This window comes from Dermacentor silvarum, chromosome 1 (assembly GCF_013339745.2).
Source record: "Dermacentor silvarum isolate Dsil-2018 chromosome 1, BIME_Dsil_1.4, whole genome shotgun sequence".
Taxonomy (NCBI): Eukaryota; Metazoa; Arthropoda; class Arachnida; order Ixodida; family Ixodidae; genus Dermacentor; species Dermacentor silvarum.
In genome coordinates this window covers 423,015,425-423,039,623 of record NC_051154.1, presented here as the reverse complement: position 1 = coordinate 423,039,623, position 24,199 = coordinate 423,015,425, and the positions used below count along the sequence as shown (strand labels likewise).

The following is a 24,199-nucleotide window of genomic DNA, read 5'->3' as shown; positions in this document are numbered from 1 at the left end:
TGCAGGCATACATAACGTCAAGTGATTGCGCACCTTTGGAGTGTGTGAGTGTAGGCCTGTGTTGATCTTGCGCAAGAAGTAACCGTGGCAACTACATTGGAAAGATTCAGAGGCCGAACCAAGGCCTGGAAAGAAGTTCCGATAGCGCGTGCTTTCATTTCGTGACAAACATCTCATCTTTTGAAAAACTGCTGCCGAGAACAACGAGCCTTCGCGGTGACTTTTCCATCATTCCTGCAAATTTTGCGAAATTTTGCGCGTTGTCCAAAAACAGCGCGCCTGCAAAAGGCCGCAGCAGCCTCGCAATTTCATGATGTATACGCAGCTCTTTTTTTTTCTTGCAAGTACAGTTTAACCCAGTTATAATAATATTTATGCTGCCAAGGATAATACACTCTTATGACAGATAATTAATATGACCTGGAAGCGCGCAAGAAATTAAGGAGAATTATTTAAACATTTTAATCTAAAGGAAAGTCTGGCACTTTCACTGTTTCAGAGATAGCATTATCTGTCAGCGTTGCTTGCCTCACGCGAAGCTTGCTGTCACTTTTCTATAGAGTATCTAAGTGCTCCACATAGCATAGCGACAAGTACTTCGCGAAAACGAAGCTTCGTAGAGACTCAGTAATCTCTACGCCGCCTCCTGCGAAAACACAACCTGGACAGGCCCGCACTACTGTGTCGTCGTCAAAGTTGTCATTTATGAGGCTCGCGCTTTCACCAACATCTCGCGCAGCTTTTTGATCTCTAAATTTTCTCACAGCAGCCACATCCATTCTTATAACGGATAACGTGGCCTGGGACCGTAATCGAAAAGCGGGTTGTTTTACCATAGAACACACTAAAGCTGACGGTTCCGCGGCTTTTCATTCTTCTATCCTGTATATTCTATAACCGGTATAAAAAGTGGGTTGGAATGAGTATAGTTTTTTTTTTTTTTACAGAGCCAAAGGGGGGGGGGGGGAGTTACGTTTTCCACAACTATAGCTGTAAAGCGCATCATAATACACTAAGGATAGTTCAGCGCCTTTTCTGACTGCCATCGCTATGTACCAAAATGTTTAGACAATGAGATAATGTCCCAAACGTTCAGAATTGTTTTCAGTATAGGTCAGAGAGAAGAAGACGAGAAACAGAGAAGTGAAGGTGATGGAACAATTAAGACCTGAGGGTGGAAAGGTGCCTTTTTTTTTTTTTTTTGCTCTCTCCGTACTCACGTTCACTCCGTTACATTTCTACTCATGGTATACTTCCTACTCATAGTATTTCCATACGAACGGGACTAGCTGTTGCTCATTCAGTAAATGTGAACATAATGTATCGCAAGTTACATTAGCGTGTGGAGTGCGGGAAGAAATATAACCTCAATGAAAATAGAATAGGCGTCGATCTAAAGTGAACGTTCTCAAGTAGTGGCAGATGTAGTCGCTATATGGTGTGTGATTGCAGATGTATCACAGCAACTGTTCGGGCCCTCAAGAAGCGAATGTTCGTTTCTGCTCTTTTCCTTCACATTACGCGGCGACGGCTGTTATATACGCTGCCCGGAATTACTGCGTAAGCGATAGGCGGAAATTCTGTAGGGATCAGGTATTGACTAGAATGTGATTCCTAGAATTCCGTCAGTGCAACGCGCAGGAACAAGGCCTGGCTCAGAGGCAGCCAGCGCACACGCGGTATAGCGAACGCATTTGAAGCTACAGCGGGAAGCCACCTCAGCCTTTTTTCTCAAGTGCGCAAATACGCACACTGTTATAATAGCGCACGCGCTGACGCAGCTTCGGTAGCGACGATAAAACCGCGAGGAACGTGCTCCAAGCAACGCCATATAGTATGTACACAGTCCACCCAGCGTGCAGAGAACTGGGCGGCACGGCGCTTTCGCGAAGCTCATGATGGAGTCGTGTGGTGTTTCCCGCAAAAATTACTAGAGGAAACTGAGGCGCTGCGATCGCTCAGCTATACCGTGGGAATGGTGGTTAGGGCGTGGATTTGTCTTATCTTCCGGCTTGTGACTTCCGACGTTATTGTCGGGTTATGTATCGCGCTTTGCATTTATAAATTTCCAAGCAAATCATGCTCTTCTAAACGCACGAAGGCAATTATAGACTCTGCGCCCATGCGTAATCATTGTGACTTATTTCATTTTTGACGCAATACTTTATTCCCAAAGTCGCAAAGCCATTTATAGCCAGAGAGACGAAGTTTAGGCAAATCCATGTATACCCATCATTTCCCGTATACTGGCTGAACAGTCATACTCCCGCCTGCTCCCGTAGGAATTCCCTCCGGTAGTTTTTCGTATAGGGAAACTCTATGTATGAGGTGTCTCAGTTGAACCTCGACACCGCGGACGACTTATTGCGGTGGTGGCCGCCGACGGTTCCGCAAGGGTAAACGAGGCTCATCGGGGGGACTGAGACGAAGACGACGACGGAGACGAAGCGGCGGCGGCGACGGCGGAGGCTGCGGCGGCGACGTCGCTCAGCTGCGGCGAAAGGCTCCCTTCGTCTTCGTCGGCGGGCGGCTGGGGCAGCACGTTGTGGTGGAACTCGCCCAGGACGTTGCCGGCCGGCTTGTACATGGCGACCACGATGATCTTGCCCGAGCGCGTGCGGGCCTTGCCTACGCCGAAAGTGGTACTGCTGCGCCACACCATCTGGCTAAAGTGACCTGCGTGTATAGAGCGCGCAAAAGGAGCACAGTGATTGCAGTGTGTAATGTGTACCCCGATGACCTTTAAAAACCACGTCACACACACCACCCTAGTAGGGCAGAAGTGCCGAGACAAAATGCACCCACACTCCTTCGAAGGAAACCCGTCCCCACCTGCTTCTATTCTTGCTCTTTAGGACTTTTGTTATCTCGCACACCATCACTCGCCAGTGCTGCAGCTTCTGTTACTTCGTGATTAAAAATCTGCAGCGCGATTTGACGAGCGCCAAGGAAGGTCAACTTCATGGGATTGAACAATGAAGTGCCCGTTGGGCAATTTCATCGGGTATTTAGATTTAGGTCTGTAATTTTCGGTTCGGTATCATTGCTGGAGCTCTGAGCGGAGAGGCGATAAGCCAGTGGTTCCTTTCACCTCTGCACATTTGAAACCTGTAAAACTCTCAGCAATACAATCTTTTCTCGGTAATTCACTGTTGAAGGCCTGCAGCACTAGAAGGTTCGAACCAGTTCGTGCGGCCAGGCCAAGTGTCTGGTTGGCGCTGCAGGTGGCGACAGTTACAGGACCACATCGAGTGAAAGCAGTAGCACTGCAAGGCTGAAGAAGGTTGCGGTTGTGCCTTACATACACAGCATTTCCCATAATCTGAAAGGATAGAGATAAAGGCCGGAGTGGACGTCGTTTTTTCTGCCCCGGAATGCTTGCTGAAGCTGTGCAAGATGATTGAGTGCGACAAAAAAAAAAAAAAAAAAAAAAAGAGCACCGATTTCCTGCCTTAAATTTGTAGATTGTATTCGAAATGTTGTTTACTCCATACATTTACCGGGCAAGAGAGCGTACATCAGTTAGATAGGCATTTGTGTTTTTTTTTCAAGGTTAAACGAGCGTCATTGTAATCTTACAAATACTATTTCTCGATATTAAGGCATGCATTGACTGAAGTGCGGCTGCATCCCTCTCTTTGAAGATACCTGCACTTTGCATCGGGCCCGAGATAAGATTACAAGAAAAATTATTGAAGCTTATGAAATCGCAAAAAAAGAAGAAAGAAAGATGAGTGCATTTGTGTGACTTTTGGGAAGCTATAAGAAAAAGAAATTTCACGATTTATCGATATATCTCTGTGCTTGTGCACGGTTCTACGATTTCATCCTATGCATATTTGCTATTCTTGTATTTATTTCCGTTCGGCCGATGTGCGTATATATATTGTGTACTTGCAAAAACAAACTGTGTAGTTGAAAGTACGGATTGTGCGTTTGTCGTATCCTCTTCATGTCCTCGTCTAGTCGTGCTGCAGAGCTTAGTCATAATTCTGAACCAACTAGCCCCCCCCCCCCCTCCCCCCCCCAACATGCGATGAAGAAGTTTTTACTTTATCCCTCCTGCCTGCTTCTATTTTTTTATTGACATGCAAATGGAGATGTTGACGCCTTGAAATGCCACCGCATTACAATTCATTTCTTAAAGAAAACATCAGAGATTGTTGAGATACTAATTACTTGTGATTTTTTTTTCGTGGAACCGAATAAATCGCCCCACAGTAAATCTCGATGCAGCGATGTACGCGTGAGCAGTCGGAGCAGCAGCGTAGAAAGGGAACGCGCATAGCAATATGGGCGAGACGCTTATGCACCAAGCATAACTCCACATTTGCGTACATATCGAATATGCAGACACATTGATATGTAGCTGAGGCAACCTTGTCGTCCATTGATTCGTAAAAAACACCGTTTATGCAAAAAAAAAAGAAAGAAGAAAGAGAGCTCTACAGATCGCATGACTGACTTAATTCTCGCTGACGACTATTACTGAACCACTGCGCTATATTTGCACCTTATTATCTGAACGGTATCTCCGACGCAAGCCATTGGCAACGAATTTCTTTTCTGTAAAACTGTCACTTGATTTTATTATGTGAATGGTATTTATTATAATCGGAAATCGATGACTTTCGCGAGGTACTAATTTGGTGGCGGAAAAGAGACACCCTGGGTGTTATTGTCACCATTGTCAAGTTCGCGCAACGTTGGCGTTTCAAGTGCATTAGGCAGGTCCTATAGCGGTCTCGTGGGACAATCAGAAGTGACAAGATGTCGAATTCAATAACATCATGGCGGAATTTAGCACTGTCCAGGATAGCACCTCCTGCTTGGCCAGCGTCGAGATGATGATGATGACGATTTCCTCAAAAATTGGCACAAACGCACTGTGGGGAATATACCAATAAGAGTCGGGTGCTATTACGAAAACAAAACGGTCATAACAAAAGAAACTGTTCATATATCAAGCAACGAATGCATCATACGGTAGTCCGCCTCGCAAAAGTAAAAGAAGAAATAAAAGTATGTTTAAAAGATTAAGGGAAAGCATGGCCGTTAGTTTTATTTCTTGAGCGAATAGGTACATATGGAAGGTATGATAAATTTTCGCAAGCGTTCGCAGCATTAAAGTGTCACTCGCCAGATTGTTATGTTCTGTTTAAAAAAGCGGGAAGTAGGAGGCGAGCGACACGAAGGGAAAAGTGGGTGACAGGGCAAGGGGGTTTTGTTTGTCTGGCTACGTTTAGCTATAATTTTTTTCCAGACTGTCTGCGTGATAATTGAGCTAATATGCGTTGTCGGGTGTCGAACATGTGCACATTACAAGAGAGAGAGATAGAGAGAGGACATTTATTTAAGAAATGGCAGATATGTTGACCTGAGGTACAATCCTTTGGCCTGCTTGCTGTCTATATGGCACTATAGGATACTTATTTGAAGCATTAACGAGACAAGCTTATGTGCACCCAATCGATACATACTGCGGCGTACACAGTGCGCGTACATGACGCACGCTACTACAAAATTGAGGTTTAAGCGTGGCAGGCTTTCGCACATTCTAGTAAATACATGTTTAAGCAGGCGCATTGCACTCATGCTTATGCGCATTATTTACAATACCCCCCTCCCCCACAACCCCTTTCACACACACACGTATGTGTGAAAGAGAGAAAGGACGACGGCAATTTCTTACTGTCCACGTTCTTTTTTTATATTTCAATTGTTATTTCTCATTATTTAATTTACGCATTTTATTTATTTCCTAGTTATTAATTTGTTGTCTACTTCATATTTCTCCCCGTAATCTTCCGCAGTAGCACGCCAGGCGTTGGGCTCTAGGATAACGTTTCCAGCTCTCTCGTTGGAATATTTCTCTCTCTTCGGCAGAACTTCGCACCTTCGTCAATTAATCCGTGTTTCTATTTTATTTATCCGAGTATATCTCAGATTTCTTTCCTTCTCTGTATACCCGCCGCGGTGGCTTAGTGGCTGTGGTATTGCGCTGCTAAGCTCGAGGTCGCGGGATCAAATCACGGCCGCGGCGGCCACTTTTCGATGGGGGCGAAATAAAAGGTCTCCCAAAAATCACGCAAGAAGTAATTTTGGATATAAAACACAGGTTTATAATTAGAACTTGCAAATTGTTATTGATTCCTAAAGTATACAGTATAGGGTCGTGTATGGAATAGTATATCGGGTAAATGGCCTCCACGGCTTCGCTGGCACATACGCACTCTTTTGTTGAAACTTCCATGACCGTTTTGCATAAGTGTGGCTGAATTTCGTTGACACAGCACTCAATTTCCTCCTTCGATGCGTGGGTGGTCGTGGGTTTGTTGGTATAAACCTTAGACTTCAAAAACCCCAATCTCTTCGCAGTTGATCAAGTTAAACCACTATTCTGACGATATTTTGTACGAAAATTGCGAACTGTAGGTGCCAAACCTTCACTATTTTCAAATATTGCTCAACAATACGAATGCGTTGTTCTTTCGTGTAGCGCATCATTTTTAATAACCCTGAACTGTCAGCTGTCACGCTGTCCTTTTTGTTTTTTTTTCGTTGGCAACACTTTAACGAGCTGCCGACGTTGTGACGCCAGAACGGCGCAAGATTCAAATCTTGCGTGAATTTTGGGACACCATTTACAAGAACGCCCGTGTCCCCTGTGCATTGGGGGCACGTTAAAGGTCCTCCTGGTGGTCAAAATTAATCCGGATTCCCCCACTACGGCGTGCTTCATAATCAAATCGTGTTTTTGGCACGTAAGACCCCAGAATTTATTTCCTTCCCTGTAGCTTAAATGACGTCATATCATGTCTCACCAATGCGTAATATAATAAGTAAAGTAAGGTACATGCAGCCCGTCTAGCACTCGTACAATTGCTCTGGAATCGTTTATTCTGATACCATCCAAGGAAATCACGCCCAGCTTGCGAAAGAAGCATCAAAGCTCCGCGTACTGTGATAGGGTACCAGTGCTGCACATTGATGCGCGTCAAACCAAACAGGAAAAGAGAGAAAAAAAAATGCGTTAGGTCACTGCATAATAGAGTGGCTCATAACGGGAGCACAGCTTTTTTACGCGGCTATATATATATATATATATATATATATATATATATATATATATATATACCGGAGCACTAGCAATCGTAGAAAAACAAAGCAGTGGCCGACGCAATAGGAGTCTCCAGCCAGCCATTCCATTACAGATGAAGAGAGCGCTTGCCGGAAAACGCTACTCGATGGAACGCTGTTCCGGAAATGCCGATATATAGGCAGAGTCGCAATAAAGGATCGTCATTTCTCTGAGCAGTTGGACAAGGGCACGGGGCAATCAAGGCATGATGAGGCTTTGAGCTCTATCTCGGCGGTTGCTTTAAAAGACCGTTGTTTCAAATGCAGCGGCATGACAGTGAGCTGAAGGGCATTCTTCTGCTGCTCACTGCGGAAATAGATGACAAACAAACAAACAAACAAACAAACAAACAAACAAACAAACAAACAAACAAACACACAAACAAACAAACAAACAAACAAACAAACAAACAAACGGTAGCCGCCGGTGGAAGGTGAGGTGATACGATAATATATAGAGCAGGCTCCTATCCCAGAAACCACTAACTTGTAAGTGGTCACAAGTCAGTAATGGTCCGATAAACCGGGTGTCTTGGCTCTTCGAGCAACCTTCATTGGAAACGTCACAAAAGCGACTGAAACGTTACTAAAATGACAGTCATATAATGTAACCTTCGCATTACGACCCCAAAGGACCGCGGCACCATGGTCTGGGTACAAAGAGGGAGAGAGGGAGGAAATTAGTGAGCGAGTGAGTCATTCGATCATGTGCACGCATGGGTAGCTTGGTCGTTTATGGTGGCAAGTATGAGACGCTCTGCATGACGTAAGCTATGTAAGTGTTTGTGTGTGTGTGTCACGACACACGTGTTTCACAACACACTTGGCAGATAGGGATTCGGCCGGGACATACGAAATCGTTATGAAGGCCATTTTGTTGTAGAGGCGTCCGTTATAGAGACATTCGACTGTAAGTATAAAAAAATTAAAAATTAGGGCTGGCTATCCCAGAATCCTAAATACGCTACTCAGCTAAGAAAAAAGAAGGAAAATAAAACAACGTCATCGAGAAGAAAATATGAACACGCACAAGACATGCGAAGCACACAACCAATATCACTATAACCAGCACCGGAAGCACGGTCCGGCACTTGGGACAGTCACCCAGCGTACAGGAAGGGGGCTGGAGACCAAACAAGCCCCCTTCGCGTATACATCTTTGCAGCTTCGACATCTGCACATAAAACCTGACCGTGAAAAGGACAGCACGGCAGTGACATGAAGACGTTAAAAACGAAGGAAGAAAGAACAGTGCGGAGGAGACAAATCAGATAATGTCACTCATAAACAGTCCATGAGATTAGTGTCAAATGAAAAGTCACTTAGGGGTAGACGTCCACTGCAAGTGGACGTCTATCAAGGGTGTTCAAACGATCCTGCAGACGAACCAGCTACTACTGGTCATTTAGAGGGCGTTATCTGATAATATTGTCACAGTGCGTCGAGGCTGCTGAAGCAACGGCAGCATAATCAGTATGATGGCAGAACGATGAAGAGAAGAACGACGTCGCGTGCCGACCAGATTCTTCAAACAGCCCCCCCCCCCCCCCCCCCCCCCAACCCCCTATTTTTTTTTTCATGCCCAGAAAAAACTGATACGTCGGCGTTGTCACGAAAACCATAATCTGGAGACGCTCTTCTTTTGATGCGACACATGCAGTGAGGCGTGCAGGCTACGTCTGAACGTAGATAATGTAGGAGCGTGTAGAACGGACGGCCTATGTTTTGTTTCGGTAAGAATCGTATCCTATCGGTCAACTCTGAACAGGAGTAAATACTTTTCCTGTTCATTAAACCACATGTCCTTTTGCAGCCGGGTACCGCAGGGTGCGAAGCCGCAAAGTCCGACGAACAATTATGGCTTCTGATACGAAAAATATAACTGCAGTCAGGGTACTTAATTCGTACACTGCAGTAATAGGTGCAAGCTCCAAAGCGATCGCAGAAATCAAAAGCATTTTTCTATCACGTGCATCACTCCACAGCCTACAAAATTGCCCATTCCTTCTTTCGCTGTTTATGAGTTAAGTTCTCAGCGACTGCCGAACCACGCGGGTACCGCAATAAATGAGCTGGGAGACAGATTAGCTACTTCATTATATAGTGAAATATGCAACTAGCCCAACTATCCATTCAGATTAGGTATGATTATCTACTTCATAATGAAGTAGCTAGTCTGTCTGCCTCCTCATTTCCTGTGATACCCGCGTGGCTCGGTAGCCACTGAAAACTTAACTCATAACCAGCGAAAGAAGGAATGGTCGATGTTTTTCATAATTTTGTAGACCACGCGGAGTGATGCACTTAATAGTAAAATTATTTTCAGTTCTAGAGTCTCTTTGAAGTGTGCATTTATTTTTCTCGTCCGCTCAAGCAAATACTCCTATGGTGGCTTTCGTCATTCAATCACGAAATTGTATGCGTCATGACGGCGTGGGTCCATGAGAGATCACGAAACCTTGACAGGCAGAAGACGACGCACAGGGGTGCTTGCAGGGTCCCTTTAATGTGCTTCGAAACCAAAGCAGCGGGCATTTGCATCTTCACCCCCGTGCTTCGTACATGCATCACAGTCACTTTGGCTGCAGAGAGGTCAGTCCAGAAGGGCTCCGATGTAGCAGCTCGCGACCGCCTCGTGGTGGATTTCATCCCTTCTACCATGCCATCTAGATTTCTTTCATTTCCTTGTGATTTGTCTTGCTTTTTCGTTTTCTAGGCCTTCAATGCCCGCTTTTCATAGGGCCTACAGGTGACCGTTGCGTCATCTGTGGAAGCTGCATGCTGCCACTGATGAGGAGGACAACACCAACTTGTGTTGGTGTGTGTAGTGCTTGTTGACATGCGCTTTTCGCTTACCTTTTCCTTCTTTATTCTTGGCTGAGTATAGTGTACTTCGGGATAGCCGGCCCTTACAGAGACGTATCTTCCCATTTTTGTACTTGTAAAACACACACGCACGCACACGCACACGCACACGCACACGCACACGCGCACGCGCGCGCGCGCGCACACACACACACACACACACACACACACACACACACACACACACACACACACACACACACACACACACACACACACACACACACACACACACACACACACACACACACACACACACACACACACACACACACACACACACACACACACACACACACACACACACACACACACACACACACACACACACACACACACACACACACACACACACACACACACACACACACACACACACACACACACACACACACACACACACACACACACACACACACACACACACACATTTTTCGCATTTTTCTTCATGTAATAAAAAAATAACAATCCTCTGAAAAACCCAGCGTAATAGAGAGAGGTTCTTTAATGATCGAAGGCCGGAGAGCTTCGCCTAGCAGTTCGCCTCGCATGCAACTTATATATACGCCATCTCGTACGTCATTGTACGAGATGGCACACACAAAGCACACCGGACTCGCACAACAAAAGCGCACTCTCAAAGCTGCATCTCGTTAAGGCCAGCGCCCCGCAGTAAAGTTGAAAACGTCAGTTTGCACATCGCGGAACGGGCACAGGCAGCGCTGCTATATACAGCGCACGTTACGTTCAGAGCGTTTGAGCAATAAGTTTCAGTGAATGAGCACTCTTGGTGCGGTCCTCTCGTTCTCGCCCTTGTATTTTTCGCTATATACTCGTCATATCACGAATAAATGCGTACGCCACCTCGCCTAAATTGCTCTAGCAAGCACGCACACATGTAATTTGTAAAGCCGTGACCTACATAAAGTCAACACCGTATAGTATGTACGCGGCGCGAGCAAAGCGCGCGCATTCGCAGGGAGATTGGCTTCTATGTTAAGCGAGATATGTAAACAAGAGACAGCGCTGCTCCTGCAATACACCGACCACTAGAACGCAAGCGAGGTTAATATTTCCGGACTAGCTGTAAACGGAACGTCCGTATATCGTATACAGGAGAGCGCCCACCTCTTTTTCACACGCCTTCGCCTGGCTCCGGATGTGTCTGGAAGGGCGAAGTGGACAGGCCAGCGACCGGGGGAGCGTACAGGGGTGCGCTTTGTGAGATCGCACTTTAGTCAAGCCTGGGCGCCTTCTAAACCCTGCGCTATCGTCTTGCAAGAATATATTGAACGTCACTGGGCATGTTCGGAAACCGCACCACAGTTCACTTTACTTTTTTTTATTTTGGTAATTTTTCATTACAATTGAGGGAGGAGTCATACTTCCTTAATTGCGCGCTTTACCTTGTTGTGGTTAGCTCTCAGAACAGTGTGTATTCTTTAAAGAAAAAAGTGCTCTTGAACGCGTGGGGCTGAGAAATCTTGAATAAGTTGATGCCTCCTTGCAATCTAGCAACGTTAGTTGAACTCTCGGGTGGGCCTATTTTACCTATTTGTGTAAACACCTTTCTTTAGAATTAATTCACTGCGGTAGATGGTCACATCGAGACAAAATTACTAACTGCCACTCAAAGGACCAATCGTTAAACAAGCGACGACTACCATGACCACGAGAATGAAGACAAGTGCGACAACGACGATGACGGCACGACGATGGGACGACGGCACACACGTTGAGGGCCTATGGGACCGAACTCTGGGTAGGGACTCGCTTTTCTATCCTGATTGATTGATTGATTTGGCTGTGGTTGCAAATGTTGGCCATGATATCGCCACACACACACACACACACACACACACACACACACACACACACACACCACACACACACACACACACACACACACACACACACACACACACACACACACACACACACACACACACACACACACACACACACACACACACACACACACACACACACACACACACACACACACCACACACACACACACACACACACACACACACACACACACACACACACACACACACACACACACACACACACACACCACACACACACACACACACACACACACACACACACACACACACACACACACACACACCACACACACACACACACACACACACACACACACACACACACACACACACACACACACACACACACACACACACACACACACACCATTTCATCGCTTTTTGTACTAATCTACTCTCCATGGCCAGAAATACATGCAATCAAGTTCTAATTTTTAATTGATGTGGAAGGGTGTTTGGAATGTGTGAGGTTATGCTGGTTCTCTTTATATAAACGAAAATTGTTATTAATGCTTTCATAGCAGGTTTCCGTACTGACTGTTTATTTCAAGGACACTGCAAAATATTTGTAGGGAGAGAACGCTATGGACGATTCATCACTAACCTTAAGGCACACCTCTGCTGCTCATAATGGTGAACGGGTTCTGCGAAATTAATATAGTGATGATAAACACGATGACCACTACACATGCCACGAAAACTGCAGGACGAAGTGCTTTTAACAGCTATATTGTTGTTTAATGTAAATTTTTGTATGGCTGAATAGTTTCGTTTCTCTCGGGTGATGCTACCAGATGCTTTCGATGCCAACGAATCTTGTTTTCCTTGTCGATACTGAAGCTGAAAGCCATAGTCGTTTCGCTCACAAATGCGTTTTTTTTGTGTGCGCGTGCGGTTTTTGCACCATTAAAAATATGTTCCTCGATATTGGTCGCCTCTTGTGTTTTATCAGACTGAAATGATCGGGTGCAGCAGCATGGTTGGGGAGAGCAGGAAGTACACTTCAGGAACCCATTAAAATGCGTGATAAACTTTTGAGAGCGCAAACAAGAGACAAGGCACAAAACGGAGGTCAAACACAGGACTTTTGTGCCTTTGTGTCCTTTTGTGCCTTGTCTCTTGTTTGCGCTCTAAAAAGTTTATCAAGTATGCACCAACTAGGCCCACAGAAAGTTCTTCTAAGCATTAAAATACGGTATGCACTCAAAGGTAGTGCGGGGGGAGGGGAATTGGGGAGGGGGGAGAGGGTGCGCTGCAAGAAGTTTACAGCCAGTCTCTTCCCAACAGGATTTACCCTTACATAGCCTACAATTTTAGCCTCTTTGGCTAAACTCCACGAAGGACGACGCAAGGCGCGGGTCGACAGACAGCGCCGACAATTCAAGGGTGACCCGTAGGTAACGTACGTGGACGTGGCGGCGTACCCTGCAGGGGGCCTCTTCGCGGTAGCTGCCGTGAACGGGAAAGACAACTCCTTAACCCTCGCGGCCTCCGTCAGGGCAGAGACCCCAGCTGCGGCTGAGACCATAGCCGCGGCGCTAGTAATAAAGCAACATGACGGGGTGGGCAGGGAAGTTCATGTCGTTACCGACTCGCAACAGGCCTGCCATAACTTTGCCAACGGTGCTGGCGGCTCAGATTCTAGGCCCGAGGCTGCAAGAATCCCATCAAATCACGTGGACGCCGGGTCACGCGGGACTGGAGGGGAACGAAAGGGCGAACGCCTTAGCTCGAGCGCTAATTAACCGAGCGGGGCAAAACCAATCGTCTGATCAATGCCAACCCTTTACCTTTGTGCCCCTGCCATCAAATTAACCTTTGTGCCCCTGCCATCAAATTACTGCGACCGACTCGAGATCCAGCGACTCAACCGCAGGATTTATCCTCCCCCTCACAAAAAGCTCAGCACTGAAGAGGCAATAGCCCTCAGACTTATCCAAACAAACACATTCCCAAACCTACACAGATACAGCAAAATATACCCACAAACATATCGAGGCATTTGCCCCTGGTGCGGCGACACACGCCCTACGCTCTTTCACATCTCGTGGGGGTGCGGGGGCAAACCTGAACATTTAAAGACGCCTAACACGTCATTTGAGCGGTGGGAGGTACAGCTGACCGGCGATACCCTGGCGGGACAAGAAGCAAGTACGTCCAGCAAGTACGTCGAGCAGCCATGGCTAGTGGAGTCCTGGAATGAGGACACCACCCACTCGTCCTCAAGATCAACTCTATGGTCTAAATAAATGTTTCTCTCTCTCTCTCTCTAGCCTCTTTGGATAAAAAGGCAGCACTTGTTCCGCGGGTGCGCATGGTATACAGGTTGTCCGAAATATAGGCGCCTTTGTTAAACTTCGAACTACTAGCGAAATTATGAGCCGACATCGCGTCAAGCCAATACTAGTATGCACAAACGAAAATCATGAACATTTAAGCCGCAATAACGTTGTACGTATGTGTTGTCCAACTATAAAGTAACATCATCGGAGAACATTAACAGTACTGGGATGGAATAGAACGTTCGCGAACCAGTTCATGATCCAGGGTCGGGCTGCCCGGTTCGACGAACTTGTTCTTTCGCGCATTGCCGCAAAGAGAAGTCGCGTAGCGCTTGATTGGAGGCGCGCCGCTGCGGGAAGCCTCCTCAGCGCGGGCCCACGCGTGGAGAGCCGTTTGCCGTCTTATAAAGTGGCGTCGCAGCCTGCTGTGTGCTGTCAGTTGCTGTGTGAATGACAGATAAAATATCCACTCCTCATGTTCTGTACAAAGCTTGTTCGCCCAAATAAGTGCATAACCTGTGAATTAATAAGGACTTTGAAATGCGCATTGACGTTCCGAGAACCCTGCGTACAAGGTGTTTCCGCTATGGATCAGTGTCAAAGAGATTAAGAGACGATTTTTTTCGACAATGCATTCTCCACGGCGGTGGGCGCTATAGAACGTGTGTGATAATCACCATTAGATAGAATAATTAACTAAGATTCACGAGTTATAGAGAAATGAAGGGAGGTTATAACCAGGCTGCTCCTGGTTTGCTACACTGCGGGGAGGGGGAAAGCGGGAGAATAGTAAACGAAAAAGGAAAAGAGATAGGTAGTGATGCGCGCGCACACACAACAGCGTTCACGGCGCAAGTAAGCTTGTTCTCGTCATCGATAACTAACCAGCCAGTTTTCTTTACGTTGCAAAGTTGCGGGAGCACGTTGTGATTGTAAGATTGAAGCCAGCCAATGCATAAAAGACACCCATTTGCGGAACATGAGTATCTTGCGCCTATTGCACCTGTTCGACAAACACGATCTCAACATGTGTGGCGAAACTCGTTGTTCCAGTTAATATCTATCAGCTCAGCAAAAAAAAATGTATTGCTGTTAAGTGTGAGTAGGAACGTCAATGCAAATTGCCGCAGGTATTGAAGGACGCATTTATCGATATCAGTACGTTTCTAGCAAATGACTATATGCGTTGCGTACCGGCTATTGCTTCAATGTTAAAATTATAGCGTGCGCCCCTGAGGTTAAAACTAACTAATTAAATTAAAATTTTAATTAGCTAATTATGCCTAATCCCCCTATTCATTTGTGATTGTTGCACAGAATAGACCATATCATCCACACGTTCGTGAATAACTTCTTGGCGAAAAAATCGACTCCTAATCCCTATTACACCGTGTTTTATAATAACCTAAAGCTTTCGATGAAACGCATGTTAAGCATAAAAAAATTGCAGAAATAATAATGACACGAAATCGCGAAAGATGAAGCAAATAGAGGGGTAGGGAGGGGGGGGGGGCAGGAACGACCCCGAAAGTGTATCTATTCTCTCTCCGCTACCACTCGAGACACGCAAAGGATTCTGGCGAGCCCCATGTAATTAGAATGCGTGCTCGTTGTTTTAACGAGCGACGCAGCGCATCGATAACGAAAAGGCGACACTCGCAGAGCGCGTCATGCAATGCGCTTTCGGTAAACGGAGGCATGTCGCGTACACTGCATGTATACCGGCGTGGATATAGGCGCGCACCAGAAAAATGGGTCGACACGAGACGACTTGAGATAAGAGCCTTCTGGAGACCATAAGACGGCAGGCGACGTGTACGTGAGTCGAATGGAGCATAAAGGCTCCCTGTCGATATAGTCCCAAGGTTTGGAAAAAAAAAAAAATAAACGGTTCACAATAGACGGAAATATTTTGTTCGGTTAAAGGGACGAGGAAAGCGAAGAAAAGTACATTGTACGCGGTGGCTCGAAACGTCTTTGTTGGTCATCAAGCGTTATCGGTGACATATCTCGTTTTATCTTTAATAAGTGCAGTGCACAGTGTACTTTTAAATAAGTGCAGTGTGGTCCGCTGTTAAAGGGGACACTCTAATGCACGGCTCCCACATTGCTGGCGCTCTTTAGGTGCAAGTGTCGGCTGAAGCTAATTCAGTGCACTGCGGACAGGTTTGTGTATAGATGTGCCAGCGCCACCAACCACATCTGCTGCAAAGCCGGGCGATTGCACACTTGCCGAAGGGAAAACATTCGCGCGTGTTCTACACTCACCTGCTGCCTTTAACAGCGGACCGCACTGTATACATACATACGGCGTGAGTAGACGAGGTCAAAGGCGAGGACGTTTCACCTCATCCTCACCACTGTTCCAATCTGCTCGCGCTTTATGTACTACACTTGTATATAGTGTGGGTGATGTTTACGCGGCATAGGAGAGCGTGAAAATTTAACGGGAATCGTACACCATTTAACGCACTGACACAGTGACCAGGGTCGGGTTTCCCACCTTGGGTTCCAAGCAACCACTTCAACTAGCAGAGACAGAGGGCCGATGGAGGATACCACGCAGAAGCACCGATATTGAGAAGCGAATTTAGTCAGCGTGTTTCTCTGATTAATCGCTGCTCCGCCGATGCCGGCAGTCGAATCCGCGACCTTTTGGGAGTGAGCGGTGGAGAGCCCGCCCACATCCCCGCAGCAGTGAATGACTGGCTGATTCATGGGGTTTCACGTCCCAACACAACCCTGGGGCTATGCGAGAAGCCGTATATTGGAGGGTTCCGGATTAATTTTGACCACCTGGAATTATTCAGCGTTCGTGCACCTAAGTACATGAGCGTTTCTTGAATTCCGGCTCATTCCGAATGCGGCCGCCGCGGCTGGGAATCGAAGCCGCGACCTCGTGCTCAGCAGCAGCACGCCATCGCCCCCTGATCTACCGCGGCGGCTCTCGCAGTAGGGATTGTAGGGATCCACGATATTAGCGCGCAACAAAAGCGCCGCTTATAAGCTCGATGCATTCACACAACGAACCAAATTCCACGGACGAACACGATGTGGTTGCAGCTCCAGCGAATCGCGTCACTCATAGCTTATATGCAGTGTCTTTTCGTGTGGCATGATTCGGCAGCACTCAAGCACGTCATTCTCGTCCGTGGAATTAGGTCCATCATGGGAATCCAGCTTTAAAGTATTCTTATTCAACGGATAAATCTTTCCCACTGATGCACATAGATGAGAGCCACAGCGCTTGTTCGCTTCCGCGGTCCACGGGCTTGCGAGATGACAGACTGTTATATAGTGACGTATACGTCGCTTCCACTTTGCGCGTGGAGCAGCACGTAATTATGAACAAAAAGGTTTGTGAATTTGGCCCCAGTTTCTGTTTTTGTGGGTGAAATTTGACCGGAATCGATTGTGCTGTAGAAATTAGCAGCGTCCGCTTCTTGCAATCTGTAACATGTTATGAAAGCCTCAGATGACGGGTTTCGTGTAAATCATTGGTACCACTCATCTGGCTCTATCCGTCTAATAGTTAATTATGTATAAGCATCATATTTACTTGCTTAACTAATATTTCGAGTAATCTGAAAATGAACACCTTTGTGGCAAAATGAAACCCGAGTAAGTTAATTGTCACCGAATTTCTCAAGCGTTTTCTGAAACGAACTGTAAATATTTAGGGTGCTTTTTTTTAGCTGCGCCAAATTTTTAGTAAGTGCCCGTGGCAGATGGCACAATTCTAACCCTTGAGCTAAATTACTTGATTAGGCCACCATTACTTCTATGAGAAATCAAAATGAAATCAAATAGTACGAGAAATCAAATTGTAGCTAGTAAGTTTGCAAGACATGTCGTCTTGAAACGAATTCTGAGGATGGCATCAATTTCGATATAATAAAGTCGACATATATCCTCGCGCCATAAAACCCCATTAATCATCAAAGTCGACATGTATATTATTCGACTTTTTAAGGAAAATGCTGTTTTATGCATTGAAGCACGAAAGTAACTGGAACGCCAATGCATTTCGTCGGACACTGAAAAATAGTATCTCGAAACTGGTGTAGTCCTAAGAAATCGTTCTAAGTGGATACGCCTTGCAAGCTCACCGGCTACAATTAGCAAATTGAAAAATGTGCCATAAAGTAATTAATTAAAAGTTCATTAGCATAATTATGGTAATTATTCAATTAAGTATTTTGATGTCTCGTAGAAGTAATGGCCGCCCCATCGATTAATTTAGAACAAGGGTTAGAATTGTGTTATCTGCCACAGGCAAGTAAAAAGAAAAGTTTGGTGCAGCTAAAAAAAAAAAAAAAAGGAAAACACCGGGCGTGCGCCCAGAAAGCGTCTTGTCATGTGAACGTTCGCAATCCCAAAAACAAAAGAAAGTGCTGGTAACTCGTTTAAGCGGGAGTAAGCGCTTTTCGCATATTTAACTCTATTCCGGAGAGTTAACGGGCTCCCTCAAAAGAGAGCGTTCAACTCTGCTTGCATCGCAGCCCGAGTGAACATACTCTATAGAGGAGAGAGACGAGACTCGCAAATGGAGTTAAATGTGCGAGAAGCGCTTATTCCCGCTTAAACGAGTTACCAGCGCTTCCTTTGTTCTCATAGTTCAGTTATATATACAAAGAGCAACGCATGTTGCTCGCGAAATTTGGAGCACTTGCCGGCTGACGATCAGATACTTGTGGCGTTTTGAGTCCGAGCTCTGCTCCCGGCTTTGCAACTACTTGGGCGTCGATTAGTGAGCACAAGCGTGTGCTTGTTCATACTAACTTATCGTCGCCTCGGCACCGTTGCCCACTATATGTGACCAAAAAAGTTCGCGGCACAAGGACACATTCGCCGAAATTCATTTGGTTTGATTTCCTGATATTGCCGCACGAAATGTGAAGCGAACGAATGATTCGATCCCCCCGTTCAGCGGAAGCTGAGCTTTTTCTTGATTTCGTCCCCTGAAAGGATGGCGTCGTAGATCAGCGACTTTCTGGAAACCTTCACCGTTCTGAGAGCATCTTTTTCTTTCCTGTCATTATACTGCTGTTTTATCGCCGTTTAAAAAAAGCTCGCCGTTAGAAGACCACGGCGAGGCATTTTTGTTGCTTGAGAGAAAGATGGCATTTTGTAGCCTGGAAGTGCTTACCTGCCTGAACGTGGAGTATGGACGGGTCGAGCAGGAAGTCGTAGTACCTGATCTCACTGTACCAGTACCTGGCGACTTGGTCTCCTAGAGTGAAAAAAAAAGGCAGTAAGTGCACTTGCATGTCAAACATGCACGGCGCATTATAATTTCTGTGTTCAAATAACGTGTCTCCCGAGTCCCAAAGCAGTGACCAACAGCATTGCGTGTGATGACTGTCGTTGCGAGGAGACCCACGAATACATTCTTCGTGACATGTCCTCGATGCAGTGTGCAGAGACAACCGCTCCCGTGTGCGCTAGCTTGCGTTGATGACTGAACACTTGCGGAACTAACCATTTTGGAAGGCAAGCCTCACCAGCTCGTCGCAGCTAAGATCGACGAAGACATTTATTTGTTACGGTTCTTAAGCGAAACCAAATTGTACGAAACGGCTTTAAGTCTAGCTGACTGGTTGCTAACTTGCGCCGACGACTGCTATCGTATGTACTCGTCTTTCTCTCTATTTCTTTCTTAGCTGTCTACCTTCCCCGTACCCAGGCGTATAGGGCAGGATGCCGGATTTTCTTCTGTTCTGGTTGACCTCCCTGTCGTTCTCCTTGCAATCTTCCCTCTCTCTCTCTCATGACGGTGTGACTGTCGCTGCATCGCGCATTGGGCGAAACCGCCGTTTCTTAGTCCTCTAGTTTCTCTTTCTCGTTCTTAATTACTGAGAATTGCTAAAGTTAGAGGGATTGTCTGGAAATTTTAAACTTGGGGAAAAAGGTGTCGTCTGAAAGGTGGCTGTCAGTACATCTAGGCTGGTCAAAGCAGCCCGGTACAAAACCTTTTCGTGAATTGAGCGCGGTGGAGTGGTCAGAGCTCTAGCCGTATGTAACTGCAACTGTAGTGGTCCCACAAGCACCACGGACAAGTTCACGAGCACGCGTTCGTCGCGACAGCTTTCAACGTTGACTTTAAGTCAGGTATAGTAAATACCACGGGCACATGCTTTACTGCGGTACGAGTATGACACGTGCGGGAACGAAGCAAAGACGAAACGCGCGCGCGCGAGAACAAAAAAAAAAAAAAAAAAGGCACAACACGCCAAGCACGTTGAGGAGGGTTTGCGTCAACCTCGTCTCGGCCTGCTGCTGCGAACGTAGGTGTTTGAGTACCCTGTATTTCTTCGTTTTTTTTTTTTTTTGCGTCTGTGCTGATTCGGGGATCGCTGGTCTGTTTGCGGGCGCGCCCATGCGGTTCAGAGCGTTTCGACGTGCGTACTGCACTTCAAATGTAGAACTCGCCAGCCACCGCTGCAGAAAGCCGATGCCGCCAGGTTTTCCGAGCGCGTCAATCCGCCCCCCTTTCGGGAGTGCACACAAAAAGTGGTTGCTCGGAAATTTCCGTAAGCGAGGCAGGGTTTTGGTTTCACGCAAAGCAAAGCCACGAGAAACTGCTGAGCACATTCTCAAACGCCGGTGGAAGACGAACCTATATACGCGTACTAGTGACCCTCGAGGCATATTATACCTTTCATCTGCCTTCCATATTCCAGTCTATGTTTGCCTTCATTCTTACCTTCACGTTTCATGTTTACTTTAACTGACATCTCTTATTTTTTATTTAATGCAAAAAAAGTTTTTTTTTTTCATTTTCGCTATTTGTATATCGTGTGAGGCATCCATTGGGTGGCTCAGTGGCTATGGCATCTTGCTACTCAGCACGAGGTCGTGGGTTCCTTTTCGGGCCACCGCATTCCGATACGGGCGGAACGCAAAAAACGACCGCGTACCGTGCTTTGGGTGAACGTTAAAGAATCCACAGTGGTTAAAATTAACCAGGAGCCTCCACTCGGCGTCCCTCATAAGCCAACGTGGCACCTTCGGGACTTTAAACCCCCATAAGTTAACTTTCGTGTGGGGTAACTTGGCAATTCCTACCCGGAGAATTCGCTATTATTTATTTATTTGAAATGGTATACTTGTCAGTTACAGCTCCTGCGGCGGAGGTATCGCTGCTCTTTCCCGCCCTAGGACCTTTTTTCTTTCTTTTTTTTTTTTGAAATAGGCACGTCTAAATAGAAATGAAGAAGGCTAGTTGAAGCGAGGCTGGGCCATGTGACGTTATTAGACAGTTTTAGCGCGCAACGTTTTAACGGTCTGCTCCGCTCAAACCAGCGTTTCCTAAGAACTTGCACACAGCCGCTCAGCCGGAGCGCTCGAGCCGATCGAGCGTAACGCTTCTCACCGTGGGCTCACTGTAGACGCAAAATAATGCTCTTTCAGAGCAGAATCCCGTTGAGGTCCAGCAAACGTGTTTCGCGCCGCCACACACAGCAGGGTCACCACTTTCGATGAACGGGGCTGAGTGGTCCAACTTATTTTTCTTTATTTTTCGCTGTAGTCAGGAGAAGGAGGCGGAGCAAAGGAAGTGAGAAAGCCCGCGTAGCGGACAACCTGGGCGAGACGCGTAACTCGGTCAGGCTCGTTGTGAGATAACCTCTACAATTTTATCCTCATGCACATCACGTGATGTGCAGACACAATTTCAGAGGAGTGTTGGAAGAAGAGGGAGGAGACGCTAACCTTTCACGCGCAAATATGAACGTTACGTCGCTCTTAGAGCAATCACGTGATTGGTATTTGATTCGATGTAATAAGTTTACCACTTTGACTAATCTGTGCGGGCCAAACGTATTAGATATGACGTTCTAACGTAGATGCATATATAAATGCAAGGTTATCGCGCAGGCAACCCAATATACAAGTCGAAGCTGATGAGCGTCTGTGATTTTGTAGCTCAGAAAAGTATAAAGAACTTGAGGACCACGCAGATAAAGGGGGACACAGGCAGACGAGAACGCTTCTGTCAACAACGCAAAAGCACAAAAGTATGTTTCAAGTAGCCAACATTCAAGCTATGTTCTGCGAGAGGCTAAACGATAATAATCAGATGTTCCTGCTAAGAGAGAACTGTCGTGAAAGTGTAACGTATCACCGCTCTACTCGATGGAGCGTGTGCCATCTGGTGTAACGTATTTCTTTCCTTGTCTTTTTATAGTTCAAACAAAAGTATTTTAAAAGTCGCATGTAACAGAGAGAGAGAGAGAGAGAGAGAGAGAGAGAGAGAGAGAGAGCTTATCTACCTTTACAGGTGGATTTAGGAAAGAGGCGTAATTGAGCTCACCTAAGGTATCCGTTAATTAAAATTTTAACTATTCATATTCGGAACTTAAATGAAGCCGAGCAGTAGTGAAGTCATGTTTACTTAGCAGCCACTTCGAAATATCCGTCCTTAAAATGGGCTGCGAAATACACCGGCGTTCCATTTAAGAATTCCCCAAAACTCTCCATCTGCCAGTTTTGGACGCCCTTAGACAGAACGCGCATGTATTTTTAAGGCAGATTTTGCGTGGGACGGATATCTCGAAAGTGCATGGTGATAGTTCTATAGGGTTTCTGTTAGACAGGACCACACTATATACAGCGCTTCGCTTCAATTTTGCAAGTGCAACATGTCCCCCTAAAGTGAGTAAGTAAACTTTGTTTATGATATATATATATATATATATATATATATATATATATATATATAGTTCAAAAAATAGAAGCACGTAGGAAAAACATAACAGGACTTTACTGGGTCCTGTTAGTTTTTCCTGTTATGTCCTGTTAAGTCCTGCTATGTTTTTTCTACGTGCTTCTATTTTTTAAACTACTTCTGTGCCGGCTCCTGTTATTCTTTACTTCAGTGATATATATATATATATATATATATATATATATATATATATATTGTAGTGGGGAATATGCATGTAGGCGCCGTGGGCACTGCCATCGCTTGGGCGCGAGACCCGAGCTCGAGCTACGGATGCCAACAGCTAGGACTGTGCCTAAAAAAGCCACTTGCGATCCCTCGGACGAGTTTTAATAAATCCCCCTTTCATTTGGTGGAGGTGCGGGGTAACCTCGAAAACTGGAACTCCGAAGCCGGACGCTACCCACTGCTATACGACCATGCCTGACGACACCGCCCAGGAAGATACACCTCAGCCTCCAGCGGTCATCGTTTCTGGTGTGTTGCGCCAGCGTGATCCTGCCGTCTTTAGCGGCACCGATGATCATGACGTGGAGGATTGGTTGTCATCGTACGAGCTGGTAAGCCGGCACAATAAGTGGGACGACGTCACCGAGTTGCATAACGTGTTGTTTTACCTTACCGGCGTCGCGAACCTCTGGTTCCGCAACCACGAACACGATTTCACCACATGGACTGCATTCAAGACCAGTTTTGCAGAAGTGTTCGGGCGTCCCGCTGTGCGCAAGCTTCGCACTGAGCAACGCCTACGTGGGCGTGCGCAACTTCACGGTGAAACGTTCACCAGCTATATCGAAGATGTCATTGACCTGTGTAGGCGGGTGAATTCGTCAATGGCTGAACAGGACAAGATAAAACACATTATGAAAGGCATTGATGAGGACGCCTTTCAAATGTTGTTAGCGAAGGATCCGCGTACTGTGGCTGACGTCATAAACTTGTGCCAAAGTTTTGACGAGCTACGGAAACAACGCATCTTAGCTCGACGCCCACCACCCACGGAAGATTCGCTAGCAGCATTGGTTATTGGCGAGAACCAGAAAGCTTTGCTGACTCAGATAAAAGAATTTGTGCGGGAGGAGGTTGCGCGACAGCTCTCCATTTTGCCGACCACGGAGAAGCCTTCTCACTCTTTGGCTCCAGCGATCCGGCAGATGATTCAAGAGCAAGTGACCGAAGCTCTTCCATCTTCGTCTCAGCCGGCTCCCGTGGCCGCACCTCTGACGTATGCTGAGGCAGCTGCACGGGCTCCTCGCCTACCGGTGTTCTCTCCTCCGCCTTCAGCGCCTCGCCCGCCGCTGTTCTCTCCTGCGCCTTTGCCTCGGCAGCCGGCG

At 46.4% G+C, this 24,199-nt stretch overlaps 1 protein-coding gene across 1 annotated transcript in view; it reads right to left on the bottom strand.

Moving 5' to 3' along the window:
- Nucleotides 1-1,755: 1,755 nt before the first annotated feature.
- Nucleotides 1,756-24,199, bottom strand: part of LOC119437631 (Golgi-associated plant pathogenesis-related protein 1) — a 156,257-nt gene continuing 133,813 nt past the window's right edge. Inside the window, exons 5-6 of the mRNA XM_037704625.2 lie at nt 19,290-19,373; nt 1,756-2,676 (exon numbers count right to left, since the gene is read on the bottom strand). Of these exons, the coding sequence (XP_037560553.1) occupies nt 2,408-2,676; nt 19,290-19,373 (353 nt within the window). The 3' untranslated portion in view covers nt 1,756-2,407. The remainder of the gene's footprint in view (nt 2,677-19,289; nt 19,374-24,199) is intronic.